Below are 24,360 nucleotides of genomic sequence, written 5' to 3' on the forward strand. Positions count from 1 at the left end.
TGAATAAAACGCAGATGTCGTGTACGCATGCTCGAAAATCAGTCATAAACTAGAGGAATGACAAATGAAACTCCTGAGCTCCAAAACCATGCAACCCTTCGTCTGTAACAAAGCTCTTCCCCAATAAAGTCTGCTCCAATTTCCCTGATTATGCCAAAAAAAAATAATAAAAAAATAAAACGGAATGCCCGCTCTGAATGCTCTCTTTCTGTCTCTCTCATTCATCCTCATAAATCTCCACATCATGTGCCGGTGACCACCCGTTCGGCTCCTCGCTTCCCAAAAACATCACCTCTGGCCCCATCTTGGGCGGAACAATCTTGGACGTGACCTTGTTGCTGATGCCGCAAATACCCATGCTTCTTGTGTCCCATCGGAAGGGAGCCGATGCCCCCTCGCGGCTCCAGTCAACATCGCTAGAGAAGAAGTTGGGTTTCTCCGAAGGTAAATCTCGCTCGAGCATCTCGGATTTGCACGGCTGCGTGACGGTGGTGGGCTCGGTGGTACCGCGAGCGTTAGGGTCTCCCCAGGGCCGGCAAAGCGCGTAGAGAAGTGAGACGGATAGCTTGGCCAGGTCAGGGTCGGCGTCCTTGGGGATGCGGAGCAGATACTCCCACTTTTCCGACGGGGCGCTGGGGTGTTCAGAGGTATTGCTAGACACCTCCGGCTCCGGGGTGGCTGCCGGGTCCTCCACAAGGTCGGGTGGCGGAGGAACCCAGTCCTCAATCCGTTGTCTGTCAGATCGGCATGTTTCACCGAATTCCAGGAGCTTTTCGTAAATACTGGACAATCTGATGAGGAAGCGCAGGGCGACGGGATCAATGGTTCCGCAGTAGCGAAGGACATCGAGGCAGCCTCGGGCCCTGTTCATGTCCTCAGTCCACGATGACTCGGGATGCTTATGAAGCATCTTCTGGGCGGCCGAGTGCAGGATAACGACACATGATGTGTGGGTTTGGAAGCTGTGCGGACAGGTGGTCAGCATGATGACAAGCAGGAAAATAATTGCCGACCAGCTAATGACTTACATGACCAGCCAGCAGCGCTTGAAAATGCCTCTATCAGCGTAGAGGAGCCCAAGGATCCGAGCGGAGTCCCTGCCTGCCTCCACACCCAATTTGACCAGCTTGATAACAGTGGAATTATTAGTGTCTAGGAGACTCTCATCCCCTGCCTTGATAGACCGAATCGTCTGGGCAGCTAGCCTGCGATAGACCAGCATGAAAGCACCAAGGTAGAGTAGATGAATATGGTAAATGGACCAACGGGCATGCGGTGAGACGTTGAAGTTGCCCAGGTTTGTCAGTTGCATATCGGATGGGAGCTTTCCGTGCCAGTCCTCAAGCTGCTTGATGATACCATCCATACCGCCGGTGGTGATGTCTTTGTAAGCCAGACGATTCTTCAAGATTCCTGCCTTGAGTAAGGATATCTTGGTCATTTCGGTTTGAATCCCTGAGGCTTGTCAGTAAAGCGGCAGGATCATGGTCGTGGGAAGCATAGATGACCTACTCTCTCCAAGTTCCTTTGTGTAAATGTCGACTTCGTTCTCTGCAAGCTGTTTTTTACATCAGCATGGCGAATTCGGCAAATAGGGGACCGGGGCCATGGTCTTACTGGCACCACTTTCTCAAAAGCCGAGTCATCAGCGCCGGAGATGTAGCCAAGGGTAGAGGCAAGCCAGCTGTTGAAGAACATCAAAGTCCTCCAAGTTTTTCTGAACTCGACCCATTCCTGCTCGGTCAAGTGGTCGGCGTTGCAGACTCCAGCACTGTCGCTTTGTCGGTGGCACATGGTAAGTCCTGTCTCGATGTATGCCAGAGCAACAGTCCCCTTGTTGTTGATATTGTACATGGCAAGCAAGGTGCAGACTTTGATGGCCAGCAGGGGCCCAAACTCGAGGACATCCGTGTACAACAGGCGAGCAGCAGAATAGAGAAGTTCATCTGTCCCTTTTTCGAACTCATTGGGGTTGTATTGGACACCGATGGCTGCGACGATGGCGAGGCAGCCAATAGAGACCCGTTCGTCAAGCTTGGGGCGGTTGTCCAAACCGAACACCGCCCTATGATGCTGATTGACCTGTTCGACTGTGAAGACATGAAACAGTTTGCCGCTCGAGCTGTAGAAGCTCTGGACACCAGCCCACATTGTTTTTGCACTGGGGAGGGCAGCGAGATACAAGTTCACCGGGTCGTGTAGCCTTGCTGACACGGATAAAGCCACCAACGTCGAGGAGGAAGATGTCGGCGCCCGTGAATCCACGGAACCTGTCCGAGAGCCGGCAATGGAAGTGACGGGGCCGGAAAGCCTACTGTTGCTAGAGCCAGAGCCGGATTCCGTCACGCTTGGAGCGACGGCTGCCGGAGGGCTTTGAGATTCGCCGCCGCTATCGGTACCGCCGAGGACGGCGGCGGGATCATCTCCGGTACGGATGCGCTGTAGCAGCTCTTCGGCCTCCTCGCTGGACTTGTACTGCAGCGCGCTCATCAGTTTCTCAAGCGCTTCGAGGCGCGCTTGCTTAGCCGCCTGAAGGGACTGGCCCTCCTCTCCCTCGTAGCCGCAAGGTTTGTCCTTGGAAGCGCATCCTCCGCATCTCGGACGCGCGCCATCACACTGGAGCCGGTAGAAGAAGCAAAGGTCAGATCACTGCTGTTCAAGTACCCGGTGATAACGGAGGTTGCTTACTCTAGCTTTGAAACGCCGACACGTGTGGCAGGCCTGGGTGACGGCCTTGAGGCGTTTCGTCTGCTGGCGGCTCCCCCCGCTGAAGATCGACGACGGCCCTGAACGTGGGCCGGAGGAAACTCCGTCCCTCTCTCGTTTGGCAGAAGCGGGCTGGATGGGTTGGTAGGTCGTTGGTGGCGGGGCCATCTCCGGAGAGCGGCTGTTTGGATCACTGACCAAAGCCCGTCGGATCGCGCGTTTTGTGCTTGGGAGTGGGGCTGTCTAGGGCACGTCGCTAGGCAGCTTATGTCTAGAGAGGTGGACTCCGCGGACATCAACGGGGTTTAGGGGTTTAGAGATTCTTGGAACTTGTCGCTATGGAGTAAAACAAAACGCAACAGTCGATGGGGTTTTTGTCAGACGGAGAAACCTGCCATGGTAGATCTCCTGAGCGAAGACACACACCGCAAGCTACGACCACGCAGGATTAAAACGCGGGGAAACCTGGCCGGGGCCGAGAAACGAGAATCGTATGGAGAAGACATCCGCCCCCCTCCCAAGACTTTTCGCAACATAATAATTGCAAATTTGATGACCGCCCACTCGCCCACACACGCCTTCGACGCCTCCTATTGCTTGAACATGCAGCCAGCGTCATTTTCAACCCCGCCGGGATTGATTAGGGCTTCCGGCTGACCACTGGCAGGGCAGAAGGGCTCGACGCACCGTCGACGGGTTCGAAGGTGGCGTCCCCTTCGTGCAGCAGCGACATGGGCTCGGAAGGCGGCTGGCGTGGGCCGGAAAAGCAATTCGTGCGTGTCTAAGTGTCAGGCTGGGCTGTGGGATTGGGCAGGTGTTGGCGACCTTCAGGCTCGACTGTTGACTGTCTTCTTCTCCACTTTTGGACGAGACATTTCGCCAGGTCACACCTGATGGCCACCTTTGCTGGCGGTGTGCAGTGACCCTCCTTCCCTTTTGCACCACATACAGGAAGGCACACAATGCCAATGTCGGCATCATAGACAAGCCGCCACCCCGCTGTGTATTTCGCTATATCTAATCATGAAAACTCCCTAAGCATCATTCCCTGAAACCATGAATGAAGCTAATAGCAATATCCTCCCCGATCATCCCCCCAGCCCTATGCTCAAACAATCTGCAGGCCAGTCTCCTTCATTCAGATAACGCTAATGCAAGACTGAATAGTGGTGAAAAAAGGGCGAACCTGACCTTGTAAAGGAGTGCTAAAAATGAGGAAACAATGGTGATCGGGTTCGGTTTAGACTGGAGTGATATGTCCAAATGTGCCCGCCATAAGATGGTGGACATCTTCTAATCGTTCCAATCCGCTGACAAAGTCTCCTTCCAAGCAGCATCGGCGAAAAACGCATAAAAACCAAAGTACGTGCTAGCTATACTAGCTGTTGCACCACTGTAAACGCCGATGAGATGAGCAGCACGGAATTTGGTTTTCGAAAGGAGTAGGCGTTACAGTGGAGAGTTCGCACGGGAACAGCCGTGTTGGTGTCGGAATAGAACTATACGACTGGAATGGTGAAAAGTGACTTGTGTTGATAACTTGAACCGTTGATGGGTTACTGTTGTTGGTCAGGGAGAAGAAAAGTTGAAGTTGAGGAGAAGCCGAGTCCAGATTTAAGGATGGCCCCCATCAAGACTGAACAGAGTATGGTGCGTGTGGACGTGCGCCTGAAGGGAAAAGCTGAAATCTCATTGGTCTCGTTTCATAAAGTTAAAAGTCACTTCTATCAGAGGCGAACCCCAACCCTCGTGCTGTAATCTGCACCTGCCCTCTTGTTGCCCTCCGTCATCATGTGCTCACGGAAGAAATATGGCTGATTTCATTGGGAGCTTCACGGTGAGCACTTCGGTGGCGATGTGGGTTATAGAAAGAAATATGCCGAGGACTGCGAATCGAATAACATCAATCCTGCACCATGAAACCATTGTCCAGAGGACCTTGTATGTTGAGGCCTTCTACTTCGTATGCGAGTATTCAAGCTCGAAACCTGTCTTCTCAAACCCGTTTCACGAGACACTCGTCCAAAATGACCACCAAGCCACAACCCCGGGCCCCCCCCCCTGAAAATCACACCGTAGAGCTTCTCCGCCGACACCTCACACCAGTCCCACCCATCTCACAATCCTCTTCAACCCTCACCAACTTCTTCGCCCCCTTTGCCCACAACGACACCAAAATAATCCTAATCGGCGACTCCACCCACGGCACCTCAGAATTCTACCAAGCCCGCGCCGAACTCACAAAGTACTTTATCCAACACCACGGCTTCAACATCGTCGCCGTAGAAGCCGACTGGCCCGACGCCGAAGCCATCGACAAACATGTCCGCCCTCGCTCCCCATCCGCTCCCTCCCTCACCCAAGAAAGCGAGAAGCCCTTTCAGCGCTTTCCCACTTGGATGTGGCGGAACGTCGAGTTTCAGAACTTTACCAAATGGTTGAAGGAGTGGAATGAAGGGAAGGACAGCAAGACTGAGGCGGTGGGGTTTTATGGATTGGATTTGTATTCGCTGGGCAAGTCGATGCAGGCTGTGGTGGATTACCTTGACAAAATTGATCCCGAGATGGCAAAGGTGGCACAAAAAGGGTACGAGAGAATGATGATGTGGGCGGAGGAGCCGCACGAGTATGGGCTGGAGGCGCTTGCGGCTGGGTTTAAGGGATGTGAGAAGGATGTGATGAAGATTTTGAATAGCTTGCTGATGAAGAGGGTTGAGTACGAGAGCATGATTTGGGATGGGGAGGAGTTTCATTCTGGGGAGCAGAATGCGAGGTTGGTCAAAGGTATGAGGAACGTCAAGACGACTGTCACGCTGAAGCTAACTGGAGTATTAGATGCAGAACAATATTACAAAGCGATGTGCTACGGCCGCGACGAGTCATGGAATCTGAGAGATAAACACATGTTTGAAACGTTGAACCGAATCATCAAGCACCGATCGAGGAGCACGCCGTCCAAGGCCATTGTCTGGGCGCATAACAGCCACATTGGCGATGCGCGTGCCACAAGTATGGGCTGGTCGAACGATGAACTCAATATCGGGCAACTCTGCAAAGAGGCCTACGGAGATCAAGCCCTTACCATAGGTTGTTTGACCAACACCGGAACAGTCGCTGCTGCTCGCAAGTGGGATGGAGATATGCAAGTCATGAAGCTACGACCTGGTCTGCCAAACAGCTACGAACAGTTAATGCACGCCACAGCTGTCAAGAACTTTGTTCTGGACCTGCGAGTTGGTCATTGCAACGAGGAGCTGATAAAGGCGCTCATGGAAAAACGGTTGGAGAGGTTTGTTGGAGTCATTTACGCTCCTGGCACCGAGAGGCAGTCGCATTACTCCCATGCTGTTTTGCCTGAACAGTTGGATGGTTTTATCTGGTTCGATGAGACCAAGCATGTCGGGGCACTCGAGGTGCACCAGCCCCATACGACAGTCGAATTTGATGAGACCTGGCCATTCGGTTTGTAGGTTTGGATGACAAAGAATGCATGGGCAAACTGGCGTTTTGGCGTGGGCTGCACGGCAGGAGGCGTACGTCATCTGGTTGTCAGTACGCGAGCTTGTCATCAACACGATGTCATTATGAGCTAGCACTCATGTACACATATAAAATTGCAAGAGGAGGGATTTGACGCAGACCTTCCGCCAACAGTCTCGCGTCCCAACACACCACAAACACCAATATTATGACTGACCCTGGGAACCGTGAGCGTGGCCTTCGGGCTGCTATCAGCAATCCCCGTGTGTCGGAGAGGGCCAAACAACGGGACCGAGAGATCTTGGAACAGGAATTCGGTGAATCGTTCGAAACAGATCCAACTTCCGCAACAACAAGTGGCAAAAAGAAGGCCTCTTCCGAGGAATCAATTCCGGACACATCATCGAGGACATTTCGAGCATCCCAAACATACGGCAGCAGGAAAACACGTAGTTCGTCCAGCGGTGATCTTGAAACCAGCGCTCCTTCGGCCAGCATGTCATCGACGGTTGATGACAGTAGCATCGACGGCAAGGACAGGGGTAACGTGTAAGTCCCATCGTTCTGCTTGATGCACGCTGGCCACTGATATCACGAAGTGTTCGGGGCCTCAAAGCGGCACTTACAAATCCTCATGTCTCAGAAAAGGCCAAAGATCGGGATCGCAAGAAGTTGCAGGAACTAGGGGAGTCAGTAGAGTGACAGCCGCCAACTTTGTGTGATCATAAACGCCTTATGCTGTGTTGGGTGCATGGCTGTCACATCGGGTAACGAGATACGCGGCCCCTGGAGTTGAACAGATTGGAACCAGAATGGAAATAACGCGCGGCCAACAGGGGGAAGGTCATGGTCAGCCACACTAGATAGGACAAAAAAAACCTGTAATCGCTCGGTTCCGACGGCGAGTGATCGCATCGATGAATGGTTCGATGTGGTTGTGTTGTGCCCCGCTTTTAACGTCAATCCTCCAGAAGGCTTGGAGAAACGGTTGGGAGAGGGAAGCTAGATCGACCGCCATGATTTCATCCAAGCCTTCGCCGTTCCACTGTGCATCTTTAAAAGAACACAAATGTCCATAATCCACAGGTATGGTGTTTGAGAAGGACAGACGCCTCACCACAACTCAGGTACCCGAAACTCGTCCATAATTCTTGACGTTCGACGACAAACACAGGCTCAAAATGCACCACGTCGACATGTTGCACCACTGGACGACTCCAGAGAAACATGCACCTGCACCATCGCAACCGGCGGCGGCGCCACAATCGAGAGGCCCTCCTCCTGGTGCAACTACAAGTTCCTCAACTTCAAATAGCCCCATCGGCGCCAGCAATCCCAGCTCGAATCCACCACAACCACTATCACCGCCAGGTAGACTCGCAAGACAGATTTCACGCAGCAACAACAATACGCCGAGACCTTCGACAAGATGGCATCTTCTGAACCTGCCTCCCAGGAGCCAGTCGGTTCCGAGACCGTTGAGCAGCCCGAATATGCCGCCGTCTCCGATGTTAAGTCCGACGTGAAGGATGAGGAGGATAAGACTGCGAGTGAGGGGGAGACGAAGCTGGGTGAGGTATGTTGGTTTTTTTGTTTTCTCGATGTGATGATAGTGTGTGTGCTGACGTTGGGACAGACCGCAGAAGGAGAGGCACAGGAGGGTGAATCTGCTGTGACAGAGGGGGAGACACAGCAGGAGGAGGAGGTTGAGGACCGGAAGCCGAAGAATAGATTTTGGTGATAGATGCGTTGTGAATTGAATTTTTGTTTTGCAGCCATGCACGCTTCTCACTGGAACACAACGAGTGCCATCGGAAGCCGGACCACGCCCGGAGCGGAGCGGCACGGCGATATCCACTCCCGGCCCCACATCTGACGTTCAACGGCTCTTGCCTTTTCGGGAAGTGGTGATGTCATGACCGGGGCAAACTCTCCAGCGTAATTGACTGTTTGAACGACTTGATAACGTCACGATGATAATGCGTTTTTGGTGGAGGTGGTGCCTGAAGGAGATATATGGGACTTCCTTGAACGGTTTTGGTTCCTTGCATTTTCATCTCATCTCATCTCAACTTAACCATCAACACCACCTGTCCTTATTGACGCTAACGACATCACACATCTTACAACACCCCACAGCACTCACCTCTACGAAATAATAACAGAAAACAGAAACAACGACAAAAATGCAATCTGTCCTCCAATCCATCACCGGCCTCGGCCCAACCCCCGTCCACCCCTCCAACCTGGACGGCAAAGTCGCCATCGTCACTGGCGGCGCCCTCGGAATCGGCTTTGAAGTCTCCCGCGCCCTCGCCAACGCCGGCTGCAGAGTGATCATGGTCAACCGCAAAGAAGAGCAAGGCGACGACGCCATCTCAACCATCAAGTCGGAGTCGCCGAATGCGCAAGTCGAGTGGAAGGGCTGCGACCTCGGCTCGCTTAAGGAAGTCAGAGAGGTCTTCTCCGACCTTCGAAACTCGCTCGATCGGTTGGATTATTTGGTTTTGTCGGCGGGGATCAACACTAATCAGTATGGGCTTGATGCCGATGGGATTGACAGGCACTTTGGGGTGAACTTTCTGGGGCACTTTTACGCGGTGAATCAGCTTTGGCCTTTGCTGCGCAAGACGGACAAGGAGCTTGGGGGAAAGCCGAGGGTGGTGTTTGAGGCGAGCGAGATGCATAGGGGGGCGCCGAAGAATGTGCATTTTGCCAGTTTGGAGGAGATCAATGATGAGAAGTTGGGGCCGACGGAGTTGTATGCGAGGACGAAGCTTGCCATGATTTTGTTTGCAAAGTATGGGCTTGCCGGGAAGGTGATTAAGGAGAATGGAGATGGGATTATTGCTGTTTCGGTGCATCCTGGGGCGGTCAATACTGCGATGCAGCAGCAGTGGAAGGATGCATATCCGGGGATTACGGGCAAGTTGCTGACGTGGGCGATGTTGTCGTTTGGGAGGGATGTGGAGCAGGGTTCTTATAGTGCGTTGTGGGCGTTGACGAGTCCTAAGATTGAGGAGGAGAATATGAATGGGTGGTACTTTAATGATCCTGATACGCCGGGGAAGGAGTCGGCGCAGGCTTCGGATGAGAAGTTGGGAACTGCATTGTTCGATTTGTCGGAGAGGATTATCAAGGAGAAGGTTGGAGAGGATGCTCTTGTTGACTGGAAGGAGTGTGCTTAAGTTGCTGTGGTGTGAGAGGTGCAAGACGCTTGTATGATAGACATGAGATGGACAGAGAGCAATCGAGCATTATCACTGATCACCAAAAAGGGTTATATGCGCCTTACAAAAGCCCAGCCATCCATCTAACTCTTCTTCATTATCTTGGTGTGTCTATGCACAGAATCTTCCATCCGTATTACTGTGCAACAGGACAATCACCGTCTCTCACTATACCCATCCATCTCCATAGGCGACTGTGGCCCTGCCGGTCGAAAGCTGTATTGCGGTGGACCTGGGCTCACGCTCGGTGAAGGGCCAAAGCCGGGCGAAAACACTGACAACTCGGCATACCCATGATTGGAAGCGACCTCAGCTGGTTTCCACCCAGCCTCTGCCTCTTGGAGAGGTATGTTCACAGGCGTCCTGGTGTACAGATACTTGTCGCCTGCGGCGAGAGCCTCTTGTGAGCCTGTCTGGGGCAGCTTTTGCTTTTGCTTCAGAGGTCGATAGAAGAAGTACCAGATGCCTACGGCAATTAGAGCTAATAGGCCTGCGAGTCCCCCTAGTACGCCTCCTACTATGGCGCCGATAGCGTGACCTTGTCCTGAAGATTGGCTGTTGGAGTCAGGTGAGTCTGGGTTAGGGATGCCGAAGGAGCCTGGGGCGAAGACTTGTTGGAGTATTGGAGTGGACCACTTGACCTTGCTTAGGGATCTGGGTCTGGATTAGTATACGTCCTTATTGGCGGACTGAAAGAGGAAAGCTAACCCATTCTTGTACCAGTCCTTGATGACTTGAGGGGACTCATAATCGCCCGCGTCGGCATCGTAATTGAACCGCCACGTCATGCTCGGCATGTCGAATACCATGAGACCTTGCGGGGCCGGATCTGGCTCTCGCCACCCCGGAGCTGTCCCGCCTACACTGATGACTTGACGCTTTCCCGCTGGGGTGCAGTGATGGTCTGCTCTTCGCTGGGTGGGCATGTTGGGGGCCTTGGTCCAGACGAAGCCTGGCAGGCTGAGGATCCATGCGTCTTCGTAACGGAAGTCGAGCTCTGGCTCCCTTTTGCTTTCTCCTCCAAAGAGAAGACTACATGTAGGTCGTTTTGTCAGGAAAGACTGCTTGTGTTGGTGGTGTAGTGTCACTTACATGTCATAACCACCTTCTTTGGTAGCAAAGCCTGCCAGGCAAAACTCCCGCCTGGGACCTGGGGGTGTAGGACCTGTGGTGGTCTGATAGTGCATCTGTCTTGTCTCTGGATCGAAAATAGTAATGTTATCAAACAAGTGGCTCGAGACCGAGCTGTAATCAATTGCACTGTTTCCATCTACCCGCTTCTCGGGAATGTACCCTCCCATGATCAAGATGACACCCTGCTTCTTGGTGCCAAGGTTGAACTGTGGGATGTGCTCGGCTACCGCGCCCACCAATGTTTCTTCGTATCCAAGTTTTTCAAAAGTTTTGGTCTTCATGTTGAACGCCAGGGCGCCTGTGGCGATTTCTGTCCTGCCCCACCCGACAGTCAGGTCGGTCCACTCGCCTGCCAGGCCGCCGAATATAAAAGCTGTTTCATCCGTCGCGGCAGAAGCTGCCAATTCTGTCAGGTACACCGTCCGGAGAAAGTCTGGGTTTGACGGTGTCTCGATTGACCATTTTCCTCCCCCGGAGCCATCTGTCACGAACTTGTAGAGCTCGGGAAACTTTGGCATGACGCGGTCTCTTCTGTAGGAGACCATACCACCCCAGACATAAAATGATCCATCCTGTTGGTTGGTCCAGAACGCAGGCCGCGATCTGGCCGGAGGTTTTCCGGAAATTTTGTTATCAATGATTCTTATTGGAACGGTTTTGGCGTCCCAGGACTTGGACATGTCGATGGAAAGGGTTGAGTTCATGTAGTTTGATCGGGATCCCTGCTGGTTTTGGCCACCGACCTGCTGGGAGACTTCTCCGCCCTCAATGTAGAGGTAGTCCCCGATGAGTGCCACTGTTTAGCGTTAGCGAGCTCCTGTATGGATTCGAAGGGCGTTGTGAAGAATGAAGGAACACACACCTCTTGCAAATCCTCGGCGCACAAACTTGTCTGGTGGAGGTGAGTCGGATATTTCTTGGCCCTCTACCAAGCCGTGAAGTTGAAAAATTCCAAGTCCGAGGAGGGCGGCTCGAACTAATCCTGACCTGCAGGAGCTGGAGATAGCAGTCATGGTGTGAAGTAATGAGTAGGGCAGAGATTACGTTACTAGGCAGTTTTGTGTGCTAGAGAAGCTTGTCAGGATGGTGAAAAGTATCGAATGCAAAATGATTCTTGATCACCATTTACAGGCAGAACATGTGCTTAATCGACAGTTTGGAAATACAAACACAAAAATAGTTGTTCATGCATTCTGAAGGCGCAGACGGGGGCTGTGTGTGTAACATTTTGCTTGGTCTTGTTGGGTTAGTCCGATCTGACCAATGGACCACTACAGCCCATTTCTGCCGAGTCTGACTGAAACGTCATGACCAACAAGGTCATAATGTGGCCTTCGCCCAGTGATTCGTAAATGAGCGTGTCAGAATGGTAGGAGCTGTTGTAGCTGTATGGGGGCCAACCCTGACCACCCTTGGCACCGGACAACTGCGGCAGAAGGACAATGTGCAACATGTTGGCAGGTTCGTACAGAGCTTTGCAAGTCTTCGAGTTATTAGACAAAACTAAACTACCAATTTAGCATTCAATTTACTAGGCTTTCTTCTATCGAAGCCACCTGTAAGCCTAAGGCTGGCCAAAGATGCAGGCCTATGATGCGTCTCTCTGGCAACCAGAGTCTGGTTGTAGCTACAAAAGGGGTTCAGGGGCTCAGCGGAGCCTTATGGTGCAAAACAGAGTCCAAAAACATACAACACCAGGGATTCCCCAGTGGTCACCCACCTGAGTACTAGTCTGGCTGTCAGCTGCTTGACTAGGGGAGAGCGGACGGGATCCCGTATTTTCAGCTGCATATGGTCGTATGTGATTGTGTTACTTGGAAACAGGCAAAATAACGGCATCCCAGTAGGTAGCTTGCGCGACATGTTCAGGCTTTTGTTAGTAAGGGTGTATGTAGTCAGCAAACCTGTCGCAATATACTTTGAGCCGTGTTCCAGTTCTCTTATGGAATGTGAAATGTCCAGCTCCATACCATCGCAAAGCACCTCGCATCATCACGAACAACAAGAACAGCTCAGGACCGTATGAGGCCCATTTATCAGCTGATCACGTATCGTGACAAAAGCCAAATATGCCTTGTGCCCAGAGTAAAACTATCTGTTACGGCTACAGAACATGACAAACTCCACTTTAGGGAGGCAACTCGCTGCCAAGGGAGGAAAGGTGGGGGCCGGCTTGGTATGTATCACATAGTCTTGCGACGGCGTGCACATCCGTGCTATCCGGAAGCTGTCAACTGGAAGGCTTCTTACCTCGAAGATTGCGCTATCGGCCTCTGGGTCCACACTATGAACAGCTAAAGACCTGTACTCGAGGTTGACTGGCAGTGGGTCTACCATTGTTTCAGACCCCGGTAGTCACCAGCAGATTCAAGCATCAATCACAGTATGGCGTGACATCTGAGGGGATATAGCAGTGCTAGCATCATTGAAGGTATACTTTTTGAGATCAGGTTCCTGGCCCTAGCAGCACTGCGCAGTGCGCCAAGAGATTCGTAGCCCAGCAACTCGTCAGATTCAGCTTCCCAAGATAAAAAGGGTTTGCCCTCACAGGCAAAACACCAGCGGATACCCTTTCCAACCTTCTCCTTTTAACTTCTCCTTCTCCAAGGTAGGTACTTCACTTCGCTTGTCATCTCGAACTTCTTTGGAGTAGCATTTTGTCATTCTTTGCAGTATGGTCGTCAAAGACTCCTTGTTCGAGGTCTCTCTTCTTAGCCTCGTCGCTAAACCTCAACCGGAATCCTGGGAATCCCAATACAACCTCGCTTATTCGACGAAGAGGCTGATACCAGCCATCATCGCGGTTGGTCTCTTCATACGAGTGTTCACCACTCTTGGAAAGGTTATCCACAAGCGACTGAAGGCATGGAGGTTTCTGGTGAGAGGAAGGGATATCATCCAAGATGGATTCACCATGGTAAGTGCTTGTATAGTCACAACACCATGCCCGGAACTCTGAAGAAAAGCTCCATGAATTTAACTTTTGTGTTTTTGCGGTATAGGCTAAAAACAAAGGTTACGAAGTCTTGACACCCCAGTCCCGCTACATGTTTGTCTCTTCACCGGGCCACATTAGAGAACTCCTGGCGGTTCCGAACTCGGTATTTTCTCTCTATGCAGCATCAAGACAACTTCTGCAGCCCAGATTCACCATGCAAAACTTCAACTGGCTCGACAAGGAAGGGACTAAAGGTGGCAATGAGGGGGGTGGCTATGTCAGAGCTGTCTGTGTCTGCTTGACGAGCAATTTACCAAATATCGTGCCCTCTATCCGCAAGCTCGTGTGTGAGGAGTTGGATAGTATTCTTCCTCTCAAGAAGCTTGAGAATGGTGGGTATCATGAAGCACTGAGACATCGGACTAAAGTGCCAAAGTCGACCATGATGCTAACTGTTTGACGTCCAGGGACCCATCTCGCACCCATATACCCCCTCATTCTTAGACTCGCCGTGCTTTCCAATACGGAAGTTATCTTCGGAAAGGAATTCGGTACCTTATGCCCACTCTTAACAAGATGCAACTTCACGCCCCATCAAATGGCTAATAGACTCTCAGCTCGAAAGGAAACTGTCATCCAGGCAGCCAAGCAATACATCGAGCAGGTGTTCCTTGGGGCCGAACTCATTCGTCTTTTGCCTAGATGGATGGCTCCGTAGGTGAACACCTTCTATTTCAAGCCATATAGATACCCGCTAACCTGCATGGCTAGACTTGCAAGCAGAGCGCTTCGTCCTTGGCTCAATGCTCAACATGTTGTCTACAACATCTAGACACCCATTACAGCACAGCGTCTGCAGGAGCTGGCCAAAAAAGGGATACCTGTACCACAACATGTTGATCGACTCCCCAAGCCATTCTTCACATCGCAAAGCCTTTACGCTAACCATAACCATAGGTTGATTGCATGCAATGGATCATGGGATCCCTCCCTCAGGGGAGAGTTCTCACTCCGCAGCGGCTTGTCCACGAGACTATGGCAATCTAACTCGGCTCCATTCATGCAGTTGCCGGAGTAGGTTCTCTTCCTTTCACCTCACACGCCGCAGTATCTTAACTGATGTCCATGACCAGGCCATCACAATCGCCCTCCAAGATCTCTGCCTCCATCCGGAATATCTAGAGCCTCTCCGCCAGGACATTGACAACCACTACCTCGACTTTAAGCACACTGCCCAAGGACTCTCACTGCTAGACAGCTTTATAAAGGAATCAGCTCGTCTGACCCCCACTGAAGCCTGTATGCTACCATTTCTCTTTTGTTCTTTTTGTGACAAGACTAACTAACATTACGCGCCAAACAGTAAGCACCCGCCGCTACGCCGTCGAATCTCACACCTTGTAAGACGGCACCCATCTCAACCGCGGCGACTGGGCTTGCACACCCCAGATCGCTATCAACAAGATCCCAGAGTACTACCCCAACCCAGAGCAATTCAGCGGTTTCAGATTTGCTCCTCCAGAGGTATTGGAGTCCCTTTAGAAGATGGACCAAGAAGGGCTGGCAAAACAGGACACTCCGTCGAAGCTGGTGGATACAGACCACAAGTGGCTTATGTTTGGGACCGGGAAGCAGGCTTGGTAAGACCTTCTCCTGTTGTTGGTGGAAGAGAAATACATGGCTGATAGATATGAACAGCCCAGGAAGATCTTATGCTGCCGCTGCTGCGAAGGTTATCATGTCGCAGATGATCAGCAAGTATGACATGCGAATGGTGGACAAGACTGCAAAGAGATGGTGGAGTTTGAGATCGACGATTGTTTTGAGGGAGAATCATATGGTGGCGTTTACATGCCGTGCTAAGAATTAGAGCGTCTGGGCAGAGAGGTAAAGGAGTTGTCGATAGGTAGACAATAACAAAGAGAAAACCCCTATCTCGACCCCCTGAGTGCACGGTCCACTAATCACCATCATCAATCACGAATCACGACATCATTCAAGGCCAACAACCTCTTAGAACTGGCAGAACTTGGAATTCCCTATGTACAACTTTCTTGATCCCAAATCCTCCGTGACCCCATCATCTTGTTGAAAGTATTGATCGTCACCCAGTTCCCACCCGTTGGACTTTCGCGTCATCAGCCACCAGGTATCACTGCCATTACCTAAGCAACACAGGCATCGCAGACAGCTTGGACGGCGTTGAGGACAGTCATGGCGTTGAGGAGACCGCAGCTGGAGATGACGCAGCCGGCGGCGTTGGAGCGGAGGGCGTCCCACTGGCCACACATGCAGGCGTAGTCGGTGTTGTCGGGGCAGCCGAGGTCAGCGGCGGCAGTGTAGATGCATGGGAGCTGGAGGGGCTGTTAGTTATGAGGTGAGAGAAAAGGGAAATTGGGGTGAGAACATACACCACAGGCGGGGACGGCGTCGACCTCGGGGCAGTCAGCCTGGCGGCGGCGGAGGGATGGGCTAGCGGTGGCAACAGCGGCGAGGGCAGAGACGAGGAGTGTGGAGAATTGCATTTTGGCGGTTGGTTGGTGGTTTAGAAGTGGCTGTGTGGTTTTATTTCTTGAGAAGGTGCAGTTGGATGCTTGAGTGGCTGATGCTGATGATGAGAGAGAAATCTGTCCAGAGTAAGGGGAGAGGCTGTTATTTATACTTCTCTGGTTTTCATTTCCATGTTGCTTTCAGACTATTCTTCCCGTTTTCCACCCTACATGTACCTCATCTCTCTCTCAAAGTGAGCTCGGCGGTACACAGGGATGACTATGAGGCCTCGCATATTCTACCGATGAAGCCCCTGCCCCCAATCAAGGAACACTAGCTGGACGCATCTCACCCTGTTGGGACGGATGGCAAGGAATTACTACTGCAAGCCGGCTGTGTCCGTTGCATTCACTCAGATCCGCCTGTTAGCTTCGGGTGTTGTTCGATCTACCCCCCCCCCAACACCCATCAGGCATGGTTGCATCTAACGGACCAGTCCCCAGATCAGCGTGCTTTTACCCCGGATTTCCTTCGAGGTGACGATCCTCCCCGCAAAGCTTCCCTAGCGTTTTGCGGGGAAACTAGAGCAAACCGGGGTCAGGTCTGCTTCCAACTGTTTGTAAGTAGTGCCGCGCATGAATGTCTGTTGAAGGGGTTACATCCGGGTCGGGGCAGTTGACTCTGAGCGAATCAGGGGCTCGGACAGACACCGGGATAATACATTGAGAGGTCCATACGCGACAACTCGTTTGTCAAAGGAAGACATGTCCGCCGAGGCATGCAACGGCGAAGCTTTCATTTGATCTGGCGATGTCTTCATGTGAATGCCGAGAGTAGTGGCAACCTTGGTAGGGTGCTACTCATGTGTTCTCAGTTTTTATGTGATTGTGACTCGAGAAACTTTAACACGCAGACCAAGCCTCCGGGTGCTTCATCAGCCAACCTTTCGGCCATGAGAGAGCATCGTGGCGGGTTAATGACAGCCTGCTATAACACATGCAATGCATGACTGTAGCTTGGCAAACGAGGAGAGAGATGGCGATGTAACAACCCCCGCAAACAAATGCAGTGCTTTTGGTATTACTGCAAGAGCTGGAGTCTATCCATCTACTAGGCAGGTTTATTGGGGGGCTATTGTAGCGGCTCTCCCTCTGTTATGTTCTCATCATGGACCCGGTCAGACATTGACATCTTGATGACAAAATCACCTCGTCAAATTGCAACATTATCTATCCTTTCAACTAACCAAAAAGTAATATCTAGCTTTGAAGACAAAGCATTCCAAATAGCAGGAGAATTCTTATGAAGTAAGTCTCTTATTTGTTTTGTTGCGGTGTACATGATCTGATGTCTCATCACATGCTGACGGTGGTATTCCCGAGGGTTGTTTAAGTTCCAACGATAATGATGCCCATTTCTTAACTTGCCGGGTTCAGACTACCTTTTTAGACCACGAGAGGGTGTGCGATACGACCCTGTTCCTTGTTTTGACAGATTTGTGCATTAGACCTTTGCAATACTGGCATTGAAATGCAGAAGCAGACAACAATGTTCAGTCGCAGATACTCCACAAGGTGTACGATGGTTCTCCATGTAAAGAATCACATCGAGACCTTTTATCGCTTTGAAGTACTATATAGGTAACTTGTGGTTGCGTATGTATACTCTGGGCTCAAGGGCAGGGAGAGGAGAAACTCATGATCCCAGGACAGGGTTGTAAATGGTAGCGCAGTGCTTAAAGTAGGCTGGGCTGTAGAGGGTCATTTAACGCTCAAGGGCATAACGCTCTAAGAGCCGCCTCCTATGGCGACTCTACTATGATAGTTGGAGCAGTTTGGGAGGCCACCACTGTTGCCCTATAATGCAGCCAGCGGTCTAGGCCCTCTTTCGTTGTCGATCTTCACTCAAATAGATCAGTTTGTCTTTCACAAGCAAGTACCTAGACTGTGAACCTCGGTCAGCATATTTAGGTTCTCCATGTGTTCTGATCTCACCAGCCTTCAAAAGGAGGGTGCTTTACTCAGGCGTAGCAGTTGCTCTTCGACCAAAGACGTGCCGTCATTCCGATTGGCTACATTGGAAAACCTTGGAGGTCATCACATATGGACCTGTTTAGATAGGTATCCGAGTATCTATCCAACTAAGGAGACGATTATGATTTCGAACCAACTTCTACTTGCCGCTAACTACCTTGCAGTTACCTTGCTAGGTGGCTCTCCGGATGACCCAAACATCATTGCTACAACACCTCCCCAGGTAAACTCGTCAACCCTACATTTCTGTGTCAGCACAACTTGTCACCAAATCTAACTCTTGGATCAGGTGAAAACTTACACCCCTCATAATCCTCATCAACACGCGGCGGCACGGTGCACTTGACCGCCTCCTCTGGAGTCTGCGTCTCCAAAACGTCACACACATCCATGGTACATCGGGCATCCATAGCACGCTGTAAAGCGTCATCTTTCCATCCAAACACGTAGTCACCATGCTGGGAGAAACCCTTTTCGTCTCCGGTGGACCAGACAAACGGCTGGGATCCATCCTCCGGCCAGAGGTCAGGATCGCTGAAGAGGTCGGTCTGCAAGCAACAAGTCAGTAACTCAGAAAATGCCGCATTCCGGATCGAACACATACCCTCCACCTAACCTCATACATAACCTGAGGAATCACCACCGGATGTGTGTCAGGACAATTGCCAGTCGGACCAACATCGTACGCCCCAGCGCCCTTTGCATAAGCAACATGGCTCATATGATCCGGGCTATCGAGATTGACACCATCCCAGCATGTTGGGAAAGTAATCACCGATCGGATCCCTCCCACACAGGGCTTGCTGGGAAGCTTCTCCGTATCTGGCGACGCGCAGTTGAGGTTTCTGTTGTCCCCCGACTCGGGCATACACCTATGGCACACCTTGACCGGCGCCGGCCCTGCGTCTGGACCCTCCTTCTTGGCGGCATCGCCCACCAGCATTCTGAAGCCGGGCTTGAAAGCCTTGACCGTGCCCGGAGTGGTGATGGTAGTTGACGGGATATAGTAGACTGTAATACCGCCATTGCCACGGAGCCCTTCTTCTTGGTGTTGTGGCACGCGTTTGTAGGTGCCGTTTCGGGCACGGAAGAACAGCACTGCAGTCCAGTAGTTGGAGAGATCCTCGGTGAAGGTGCAGCTTGTGCAGGTTGAATTCGAGACCAGATCGTGGTTAGGGTGGGTCATATCTGGGCGGAAGGAGTTGCCACCAACAATTTGGTGGAGATGGGGGGAGGGGACAGAGCCGGGGTTGACAAGGGGGTCGATTCGGTCGACGACGAGCTGGGAGCAGGCGAAGCGCATCATGGGGGGGATGACGATACCGGGGGGCTGGGCGGAGGCGAGGTGACCCGTTAGGGTCGCGCCCAGGGTCAGGGCGGTTGCTCTAAGAAGCATCTTTGTCGATGAAGAAGTGATGTAAACAAAACCGAGTCGTGAAAGAGGGTGGAAAGTCTAAAGTTCGAACCACTTCGCCCTCTCAGACGTGTCGGAGAATGCGGGTGCATGTGGGCTTTATTGACGAGGACATGTTTTGCCCCCTCATGCTGCCAATATCTTTCCCACATGGCCAAGGCCTATTGCTGATAAGGCACTGTAATCTTGATCAGCGTTGTTACTTTGTTTGTAGATTAAGTGTATTTAGGCGGCGACGTCGGCAGTTCAATTGATGACCAAACGGAAAGGTCTATGTCTGACCAACATCGGGTAGGAAGAAGAAAACCCACGTCGTACAAAATGCGCAACGCCCGGCTGGCCTCCGCGACGTCCCGCTGCAGGAAATACTTTATCCTGAAGCGTGGGTTAATTTGTGTATTAGAGGTGGACCACGTGTGAGGGGCCGATGTGTCTTCCTGCTCTTCTTCTCGAAGCTCATTCCCGGAATGAAAAAACAGGCATGCGGATAGGCATCCCTGGGAGACTTTTGTTAGGTCCGGAATCGATACATTGATTTCCCACCATACTCTTAAACTGCAAAATATCGGTCTTAATACTTGCGAGCAATATAACAGTAATCTCCATGACCTTCTTTCACATACGACCATACGCAGTTGAAAATACGGGATCCCGTCCGCTCTCCCCTAGTCAAACAACTGACGGCCAGACCAGTACTCAGGTGGGTGACCACTGGGGAATCCCTGGTGTTGTATGTTTTTAACTCCTGCTCCGCTGGAGATCCACATGCTGAATTGCCTATGGCAACTGTTTACTTTGCCCCTGAATCATCTTGGTGTGGACTGTGCGGCTAAGTCCTTCGCCCCATATCCTAAGTAGCTGGTGGCAGCAGTTGTCAATCCTTCCATACCTAGCCAAGAAGATACGCTGAACATGTCCTGTTTCGTAGACTAACAGAGCATACCACACCCCCAACAAGCCTTACGTCAGGAACCAAAGGCGCTCTTTCTCTTTTGGCTCAATCTGGGCCAACAAACTGGCATAGTTCAGGTTCAGTGAAAGCTTACCCCGCCAACAATATTCCAAGCAATTCAGGTTCGCAGGGCGGAAAGATATTAGCGCTTACTCGATATATCGACGGAGATGCTGGTATATTGCACTCCCAGTATCAAGATTGAAGTTACTCGATCCATGATGGGGCAGACTCCCCCTGACACTATTCCTCTCCCGATGGCTCAGGGTAACTCTGAAGTCGACGAAAAAGCCCTCAGAGGTTTGTTCGCAACGACAACATGCTCGCAGCATTTGTTAATACTGATCTCAATGCAGCACACCCAATTCCCAGATTGGCCCTTGTGGAATCTCAGCAGTTCGGCAAGTCTCTTTGGGGGAAAACAGGCAAACTGACTGTGAAGCTCCCTGATGCGACATTAGAGGACTACTTTCTCAAGGTAATTCTCTGTCCTGCCCGTGGACCTTTCTTCTGATAATTGAACTAATTGCCGTGAAATCTACGTTTAGGTGGTACCAAACCTTGACTCTATCGGAAAACAGATGTGTCACGGGGAGTCGGGAGAGGCTTTCATTTTTGATGCATGCTCGTTTCACCGACACAATGAGCACGATACGGGCAACTGGCGAGCCCCTCGGCATAATCTGAGTGGCAAAGCGCACATTGAGAATTACGAGCTCCACTTTCCAGTTTCGGAGCCAGGTAGGTGCCATCTAACGTGGTGATCATCCTGTGCTAACTTCTATTGTTTAGTGGAGGATTGGGATGCTCAAAACCAACTGTATTCACTGCCGTACAACCTAGGCAATGCCATCTATGTTCCTGGATCAAGTCAAAGACAAGTGTGAGTGTCTGGAACTTTCCCGTCGTTTTTATGATTATGTTGCCTTGCTAATAATTTGCAGCGTCTATGAGGATATGAGAACTCACTGTACTCTAATTTGTCCTGACGTTTTGCGTGAAGAGATGCAACTTGGGCGGGATCCCGGGGATACTGAGGGTGGCTTGGTTTCATCTGAGACTAGGTTGGCCTGTAGCAATATGAGCTCCGAAGAGATGGAGATAGCAGAGAAGGACCGTTTAGAGGCGGCAGAAAATTAGCAGGACAAATAAGCACGGAAACGCACGACAAAGTCTTTGATCGTCAACAGCAGATAAATAGTTATGCTCGATTGGAAGGCCGTACAGAGAGCTGTGCATTATGCTTTCTGCAAGGCAGATGCATGGTGCTGCTGTTGGGCCCGTCCTGCGGGGCAACACCTGCTGGCTCGGTCGCTTCTACTGTTTTAAAGCAATCACCAAGTCCTTGGTTCCAAACGCTCTTGCTTTGGTGTCCCCAGCCAAAGAGCAGGTCTACCTGCTGAATCCTCGATGTCACCATGTCTGCTCCTTTCGAGTCGCACTGACGCTTTCTTCGCCTTTTGCTCCAACTTGTCCACGCCATCCCCGATACCTCCGATATTCTGTCGCGTCTCGTCATCCAGTGCGCAAAGCGTCGCCAGACTTGAGCTCTTGATCACCTGCACACGCGACATGTACGTCGCTGCGACAGTCAGAACGAGAAACAAGGTTGTCAATACCAGTTGCGTAGTAAGCATGCCCATCCACTCCCATCGAATTCTGACAAACGCCTGAGGGGCGTATACACTGCCCTGGACAACGCTTTCAGGCCTGGACAGCCGAGTCGTACCCGCTCTCACACTGCGTATTTTGTTAGCGAATATCGAACATAGTTATGGGCAGATAGAATTACTCACAGGTTTGTCATCGAGCGCGCCGCATTGGTCATCACAGTCTGGATATCGGCGAGTCGCTTTTCGGGAGGAGGTAACTCGGTTGTCAAGAAGTCTCCCAGCAGAGAGAAGGCAAATGCCTTAGCTGACCCTCCACCGTTCGAAGCAACCACCCCTCGAGTTCTATCCATCAGCAACGAGTCCAGCATTGTCGACGCTAGTAACATGGACGCCGTTAATGAAGTCCAAACGTTTATCGTAAAGTCGACAGAATCCTCTGCATTCGGTGGCCTTTCCAAGGTGAATTCGGCCCCCCCATAAGTGTCGTTACACTGGCCCGTGGAATAGCAAGGATAGAACTTGGGGTCCCATGCCACATTCAGTGTGTTGTTTAGTTCACTGGTGACCCGCGATAAGGTGGAGACTTCTCTTGTCACAGACTGACCCTGGGTGACTTCTGTCTCATATGTTTTGGTACACCACCAGAACGCCAATTCCAAGTACTTGACCTTTGACATCATCTCAGTCAATGCGTCAGCGTCAGAGGAAGTGCTAACCATCTCTTCTGTATAAGCAATGAAACTGTCGCTGACGATCAAATCAGTTACCGATTGGTTAAATGCCCCGGTGGGCTCGTCCAACAATCCAATAATGACGGGAAACACCTTGTCGATGGCAGTGTAAAAGTTCCCGTAACCGGCTGAGCCTGCTGTGATGTTGCTGGTCTGAAGAAGGAGTTGAAGACGCTTTTCAGTTGTCTTTCTGAGACGGTCGTGGAGCGCAGGGTTGTTGACTGTTGACAGGTTTGCCACACCACCACAAACGGCAAGACTTCCGTAGGCTGGCCAGATGCAGTCACCGGATGAGCAATTAGCTCTCAGTTCCGTCACTCTCTCGGTGGAAGGGGTAAAGAACCCCTCGAAGATGGCTCGCTGCTCTCGCAGAGTGTCGTACGGTGCTACAAGGTTCACATTCGTTAGCCCATGTTTACTTTTAGTTGCTACGGCTTGCTCTGAACTTACTAAGAGCCAACATGTTTCCATCATAGGTTGAAAACGTGGTCGCTCTGTCCACGGCGGCGGTATCGTTGGCCTGAAGTGACAGGGCTTTCCGTACATCGTACGTTATGGCTTGCTGGGTAAGTGTCGATGTGAAGAGACCGCTAAGCATAATCAAGGCACCAAATGAAGCAAGCATCCTGCATGTTCTCTGACATCAGCATGCAGTCTGAACGATTTTTCATCACGGGGATAACTCACCCCTTGAATCCGATCAGCAGCCGCACGCCGCCAATTCCACCCCTCATCGCATCATCGAACACTTGGAAATCAAGTAGCGGTCGGTGTTTAGCTGGCCGACCGACAGGAGACAGAAACCAAATCCATTTCAGCTGTGCCAAACCCTCCGCGATAGGCACCAAAAAAGCCACTTTGGCTAGGGAAGTCAAGAAGGCCAGGATGGTGTTTAGAGTGACGCCCAGATACATCTCCTCGGAGGGTCGGTTGTCAGCACGCCACAAAAGAACGAATATAGCTGCTCGAGCGTTAGCTGATATGGAAGTCTTGACACAGATTCTGAGTTTCTTTACCTACCGATAAGACACAGCATTCCGCCCAGCTGGGCCAGTATTTCCGGTAACCATCTTCTCAACTGGATCGAAGAGATTACCTTCGTCCCTGGCTCCTCCCCATCACTGGATCTCGTATAGCACTCTAAGCTCACTCTGGTGCTGGTCTCCTGCTTTGAGAATTGGTGTTCCTGAGAAGGTTCTGCCGGAAATTGCAGCCAAGATGTTTGTCCACCTGAGAAGACGCTTGCGCTCGCCATTTTTGAGCGGTTCACGGATGACACTGAATTAAAGAAGGTTCAACATCAACATCCATCACATGCACCACATAACAATATGGGCCGTTCCTAATAAACGCATCATCATATACTACCATTGACTCGACCGTTAAAACATTGACGACCTTCTCCAGGCATACCACTAGGCTGCAGACTACCTATTTCCGGACCCTGTTGTGCTCTCAAATCGGTGCTTCGCCTCACAGGCAGACCTTGTGTGATGTAAACTCGCCAATCGCTACCGACCCTTCCGACGCACCAGCGACTCTTCCACAGACATACTTGGGCTCTTCCTAACTACCTGTCCACTGACCGAAAATCTTTTCAGCCGTCCATACATCTCAATTACTCAAGCTCAGCGACCCA

At 51.4% G+C, this 24,360-nt stretch overlaps 14 protein-coding genes across 14 annotated transcripts; 8 read left to right on the plus strand and 6 right to left on the minus strand.

Moving 5' to 3' along the window:
- Positions 1–108: 108 nt before the first annotated feature.
- On the minus strand, positions 109–1,441 carry QC764_0039250 (uncharacterized protein; the record flags this gene model as incomplete). Its single annotated transcript, XM_062940266.1, is given in 3 exon segments — positions 109–166; positions 179–962; positions 1,029–1,441. The coding sequence occupies 2 exon segments, from the start codon at positions 1,439–1,441 to the stop codon at positions 218–220; spliced, it is 1,158 nt and encodes a 385-aa protein (XP_062803348.1). The 3' UTR covers positions 109–166; positions 179–217.
- Positions 1,442–1,465: 24 nt separating this feature from the next.
- QC764_0039260 (uncharacterized protein) lies at positions 1,466–4,330 on the minus strand (the record flags this gene model as incomplete). The annotated part of the gene is made up of 3 exons (XM_062940267.1): positions 2,689–4,330; positions 1,618–2,616; positions 1,466–1,558 (listed from the first exon to the last, which is right to left on the minus strand). Exons 1-3 carry the CDS (start codon positions 2,872–2,874, stop codon positions 1,466–1,468), a joined length of 1,278 nt encoding a protein of 425 aa, XP_062803349.1. The 5' UTR covers positions 2,875–4,330.
- Positions 4,331–4,622: 292 nt separating this feature from the next.
- Positions 4,623–6,176, plus strand: QC764_208100 (uncharacterized protein; the record flags this gene model as incomplete). The annotated part of the gene is made up of 2 exons (XM_062944519.1): positions 4,623–5,490; positions 5,542–6,176. 2 exons carry the CDS (start codon positions 4,623–4,625, stop codon positions 6,174–6,176), a joined length of 1,503 nt encoding a protein of 500 aa, XP_062803350.1.
- Positions 6,177–6,394: 218 nt separating this feature from the next.
- QC764_208110 (uncharacterized protein) lies at positions 6,395–6,888 on the plus strand (the record flags this gene model as incomplete). Its single annotated transcript, XM_062944520.1, has 2 exons — positions 6,395–6,735; positions 6,786–6,888. 2 exons carry the CDS (start codon positions 6,395–6,397, stop codon positions 6,886–6,888), a joined length of 444 nt encoding a protein of 147 aa, XP_062803351.1.
- Positions 6,889–7,615: 727 nt separating this feature from the next.
- On the plus strand, positions 7,616–7,966 carry QC764_208115 (uncharacterized protein; the record flags this gene model as incomplete). The annotated part of the gene is made up of 2 exons (XM_062944521.1): positions 7,616–7,762; positions 7,823–7,966. The coding sequence occupies 2 exons, from the start codon at positions 7,616–7,618 to the stop codon at positions 7,925–7,927; spliced, it is 252 nt and encodes an 83-aa protein (XP_062803352.1). The 3' UTR covers positions 7,928–7,966.
- A 406-nt stretch (positions 7,967–8,372) lies between these two features.
- On the plus strand, positions 8,373–9,374 carry QC764_208120 (uncharacterized protein; the record flags this gene model as incomplete). The annotated part of the gene is made up of 1 exon (XM_062944522.1): positions 8,373–9,374. One exon carries the CDS (start codon positions 8,373–8,375, stop codon positions 9,372–9,374), a length of 1,002 nt encoding a protein of 333 aa, XP_062803353.1.
- A 122-nt stretch (positions 9,375–9,496) lies between these two features.
- Positions 9,497–11,613, minus strand: QC764_208130 (uncharacterized protein). Its single transcript, XM_062944523.1, has 4 exons — positions 11,413–11,613; positions 10,509–11,346; positions 10,125–10,448; positions 9,497–10,070 (listed from the first exon to the last, which is right to left on the minus strand). The coding sequence occupies exons 1-4, from the start codon at positions 11,561–11,563 to the stop codon at positions 9,572–9,574; spliced, it is 1,812 nt and encodes a 603-aa protein (XP_062803354.1). The 5' UTR covers positions 11,564–11,613; the 3' UTR covers positions 9,497–9,571.
- Positions 11,614–13,702: 2,089 nt separating this feature from the next.
- QC764_0039320 (uncharacterized protein) lies at positions 13,703–15,030 on the plus strand (the record flags this gene model as incomplete). The annotated part of the gene is made up of 4 exons (XM_062940268.1): positions 13,703–13,880; positions 14,106–14,202; positions 14,597–14,787; positions 14,894–15,030. 4 exons carry the CDS (start codon positions 13,703–13,705, stop codon positions 15,028–15,030), a joined length of 603 nt encoding a protein of 200 aa, XP_062803355.1.
- A 3-nt stretch (positions 15,031–15,033) lies between these two features.
- Positions 15,034–15,358, plus strand: QC764_0039330 (uncharacterized protein; the record flags this gene model as incomplete). The annotated part of the gene is made up of 2 exons (XM_062940269.1): positions 15,034–15,128; positions 15,187–15,358. The coding sequence occupies 2 exons, from the start codon at positions 15,034–15,036 to the stop codon at positions 15,356–15,358; spliced, it is 267 nt and encodes an 88-aa protein (XP_062803356.1).
- Positions 15,359–15,449: 91 nt separating this feature from the next.
- Positions 15,450–16,316, minus strand: QC764_208145 (uncharacterized protein). Its single transcript, XM_062944524.1, has 2 exons — positions 15,900–16,316; positions 15,450–15,842 (listed from the first exon to the last, which is right to left on the minus strand). The coding sequence occupies exons 1-2, from the start codon at positions 16,011–16,013 to the stop codon at positions 15,654–15,656; spliced, it is 303 nt and encodes a 100-aa protein (XP_062803357.1). The 5' UTR covers positions 16,014–16,316; the 3' UTR covers positions 15,450–15,653.
- A 1,795-nt stretch (positions 16,317–18,111) lies between these two features.
- On the minus strand, positions 18,112–19,830 carry QC764_208150 (uncharacterized protein). Its single transcript, XM_062944525.1, has 3 exons — positions 18,616–19,830; positions 18,313–18,559; positions 18,112–18,249 (listed from the first exon to the last, which is right to left on the minus strand). Exons 1-3 carry the CDS (start codon positions 19,405–19,407, stop codon positions 18,218–18,220), a joined length of 1,071 nt encoding a protein of 356 aa, XP_062803358.1. The 5' UTR covers positions 19,408–19,830; the 3' UTR covers positions 18,112–18,217.
- An 866-nt stretch (positions 19,831–20,696) lies between these two features.
- Positions 20,697–21,264, plus strand: QC764_0039360 (uncharacterized protein; the record flags this gene model as incomplete). The annotated part of the gene is made up of 3 exons (XM_062940270.1): positions 20,697–20,855; positions 20,959–21,118; positions 21,170–21,264. 3 exons carry the CDS (start codon positions 20,697–20,699, stop codon positions 21,262–21,264), a joined length of 414 nt encoding a protein of 137 aa, XP_062803359.1.
- A 268-nt stretch (positions 21,265–21,532) lies between these two features.
- On the minus strand, positions 21,533–24,067 carry QC764_0039370 (uncharacterized protein). The gene is made up of 5 exons (XM_062940271.1): positions 23,742–24,067; positions 23,409–23,682; positions 23,172–23,347; positions 22,174–23,107; positions 21,533–22,117 (listed from the first exon to the last, which is right to left on the minus strand). Exons 1-5 carry the CDS (start codon positions 23,974–23,976, stop codon positions 21,712–21,714), a joined length of 2,025 nt encoding a protein of 674 aa, XP_062803360.1. The 5' UTR covers positions 23,977–24,067; the 3' UTR covers positions 21,533–21,711.
- On the plus strand, positions 21,788–22,470 carry QC764_0039380 (uncharacterized protein; the record flags this gene model as incomplete). Its single annotated transcript, XM_062940272.1, has 2 exons — positions 21,788–22,006; positions 22,150–22,470. The coding sequence occupies 2 exons, from the start codon at positions 21,788–21,790 to the stop codon at positions 22,468–22,470; spliced, it is 540 nt and encodes a 179-aa protein (XP_062803361.1).
- Positions 24,068–24,360: the final 293 nt, after the last annotated feature.

The sequence above is a fragment of the Podospora pseudoanserina genome, chromosome 2 (genome assembly GCF_035222485.1).
Source record: "Podospora pseudoanserina strain CBS 124.78 chromosome 2, whole genome shotgun sequence".
In the NCBI taxonomy this organism is placed as follows: domain Eukaryota; kingdom Fungi; phylum Ascomycota; class Sordariomycetes; order Sordariales; family Podosporaceae; genus Podospora; species Podospora pseudoanserina.

Excerpts from the sequence above, each read along its gene's own strand:
- QC764_208130 (XM_062944523.1), bottom strand. The coding sequence starts at position 11,563 with ATGACTGCTATCTCCAGCTCCTGCAGGTCAGGATTAGTTCGAGCCGCC. Across the intron at positions 11,347-11,412 it reads GCGCCGAGGATTTGCAAGAG|TGGCACTCATCGGGGACTAC; the intron begins GTGTGTGTTCCT and ends AACGCTAAACAG. Across the intron at positions 10,071-10,124 it reads AAGGACTGGTACAAGAATGG|ATCCCTAAGCAAGGTCAAGT; the intron begins GTTAGCTTTCCT and ends ATCCAGACCCAG.
- QC764_208145 (XM_062944524.1), bottom strand. The coding sequence starts at position 16,013 with ATGCAATTCTCCACACTCCTCGTCTCTGCCCTCGCCGCTGTTGCCACC. Across the intron at positions 15,843-15,899 it reads ACGCCGTCCCCGCCTGTGGT|CTCCCATGCATCTACACTGC; the intron begins GTATGTTCTCAC and ends CAGCCCCTCCAG.
- QC764_208150 (XM_062944525.1), bottom strand. The coding sequence starts at position 19,407 with ATGCTTCTTAGAGCAACCGCCCTGACCCTGGGCGCGACCCTAACGGGT. Across the intron at positions 18,560-18,615 it reads TGTATGAGGTTAGGTGGAGG|ACCGACCTCTTCAGCGATCC; the intron begins GTATGTGTTCGA and ends TGTTGCTTGCAG. Across the intron at positions 18,250-18,312 it reads TGATGAGGATTATGAGGGGT|GGTTGACGAGTTTACCTGGG; the intron begins GTAAGTTTTCAC and ends ACAGAAATGTAG.
- QC764_0039370 (XM_062940271.1), bottom strand. The coding sequence starts at position 23,976 with ATGGCGAGCGCAAGCGTCTTCTCAGGTGGACAAACATCTTGGCTGCAA. Across the intron at positions 23,348-23,408 it reads CTGCTGATCGGATTCAAGGG|GATGCTTGCTTCATTTGGTG; the intron begins GTGAGTTATCCC and ends GAGAACATGCAG. Across the intron at positions 23,108-23,171 it reads TGGAAACATGTTGGCTCTTA|CACCGTACGACACTCTGCGA; the intron begins GTAAGTTCAGAG and ends TGAACCTTGTAG.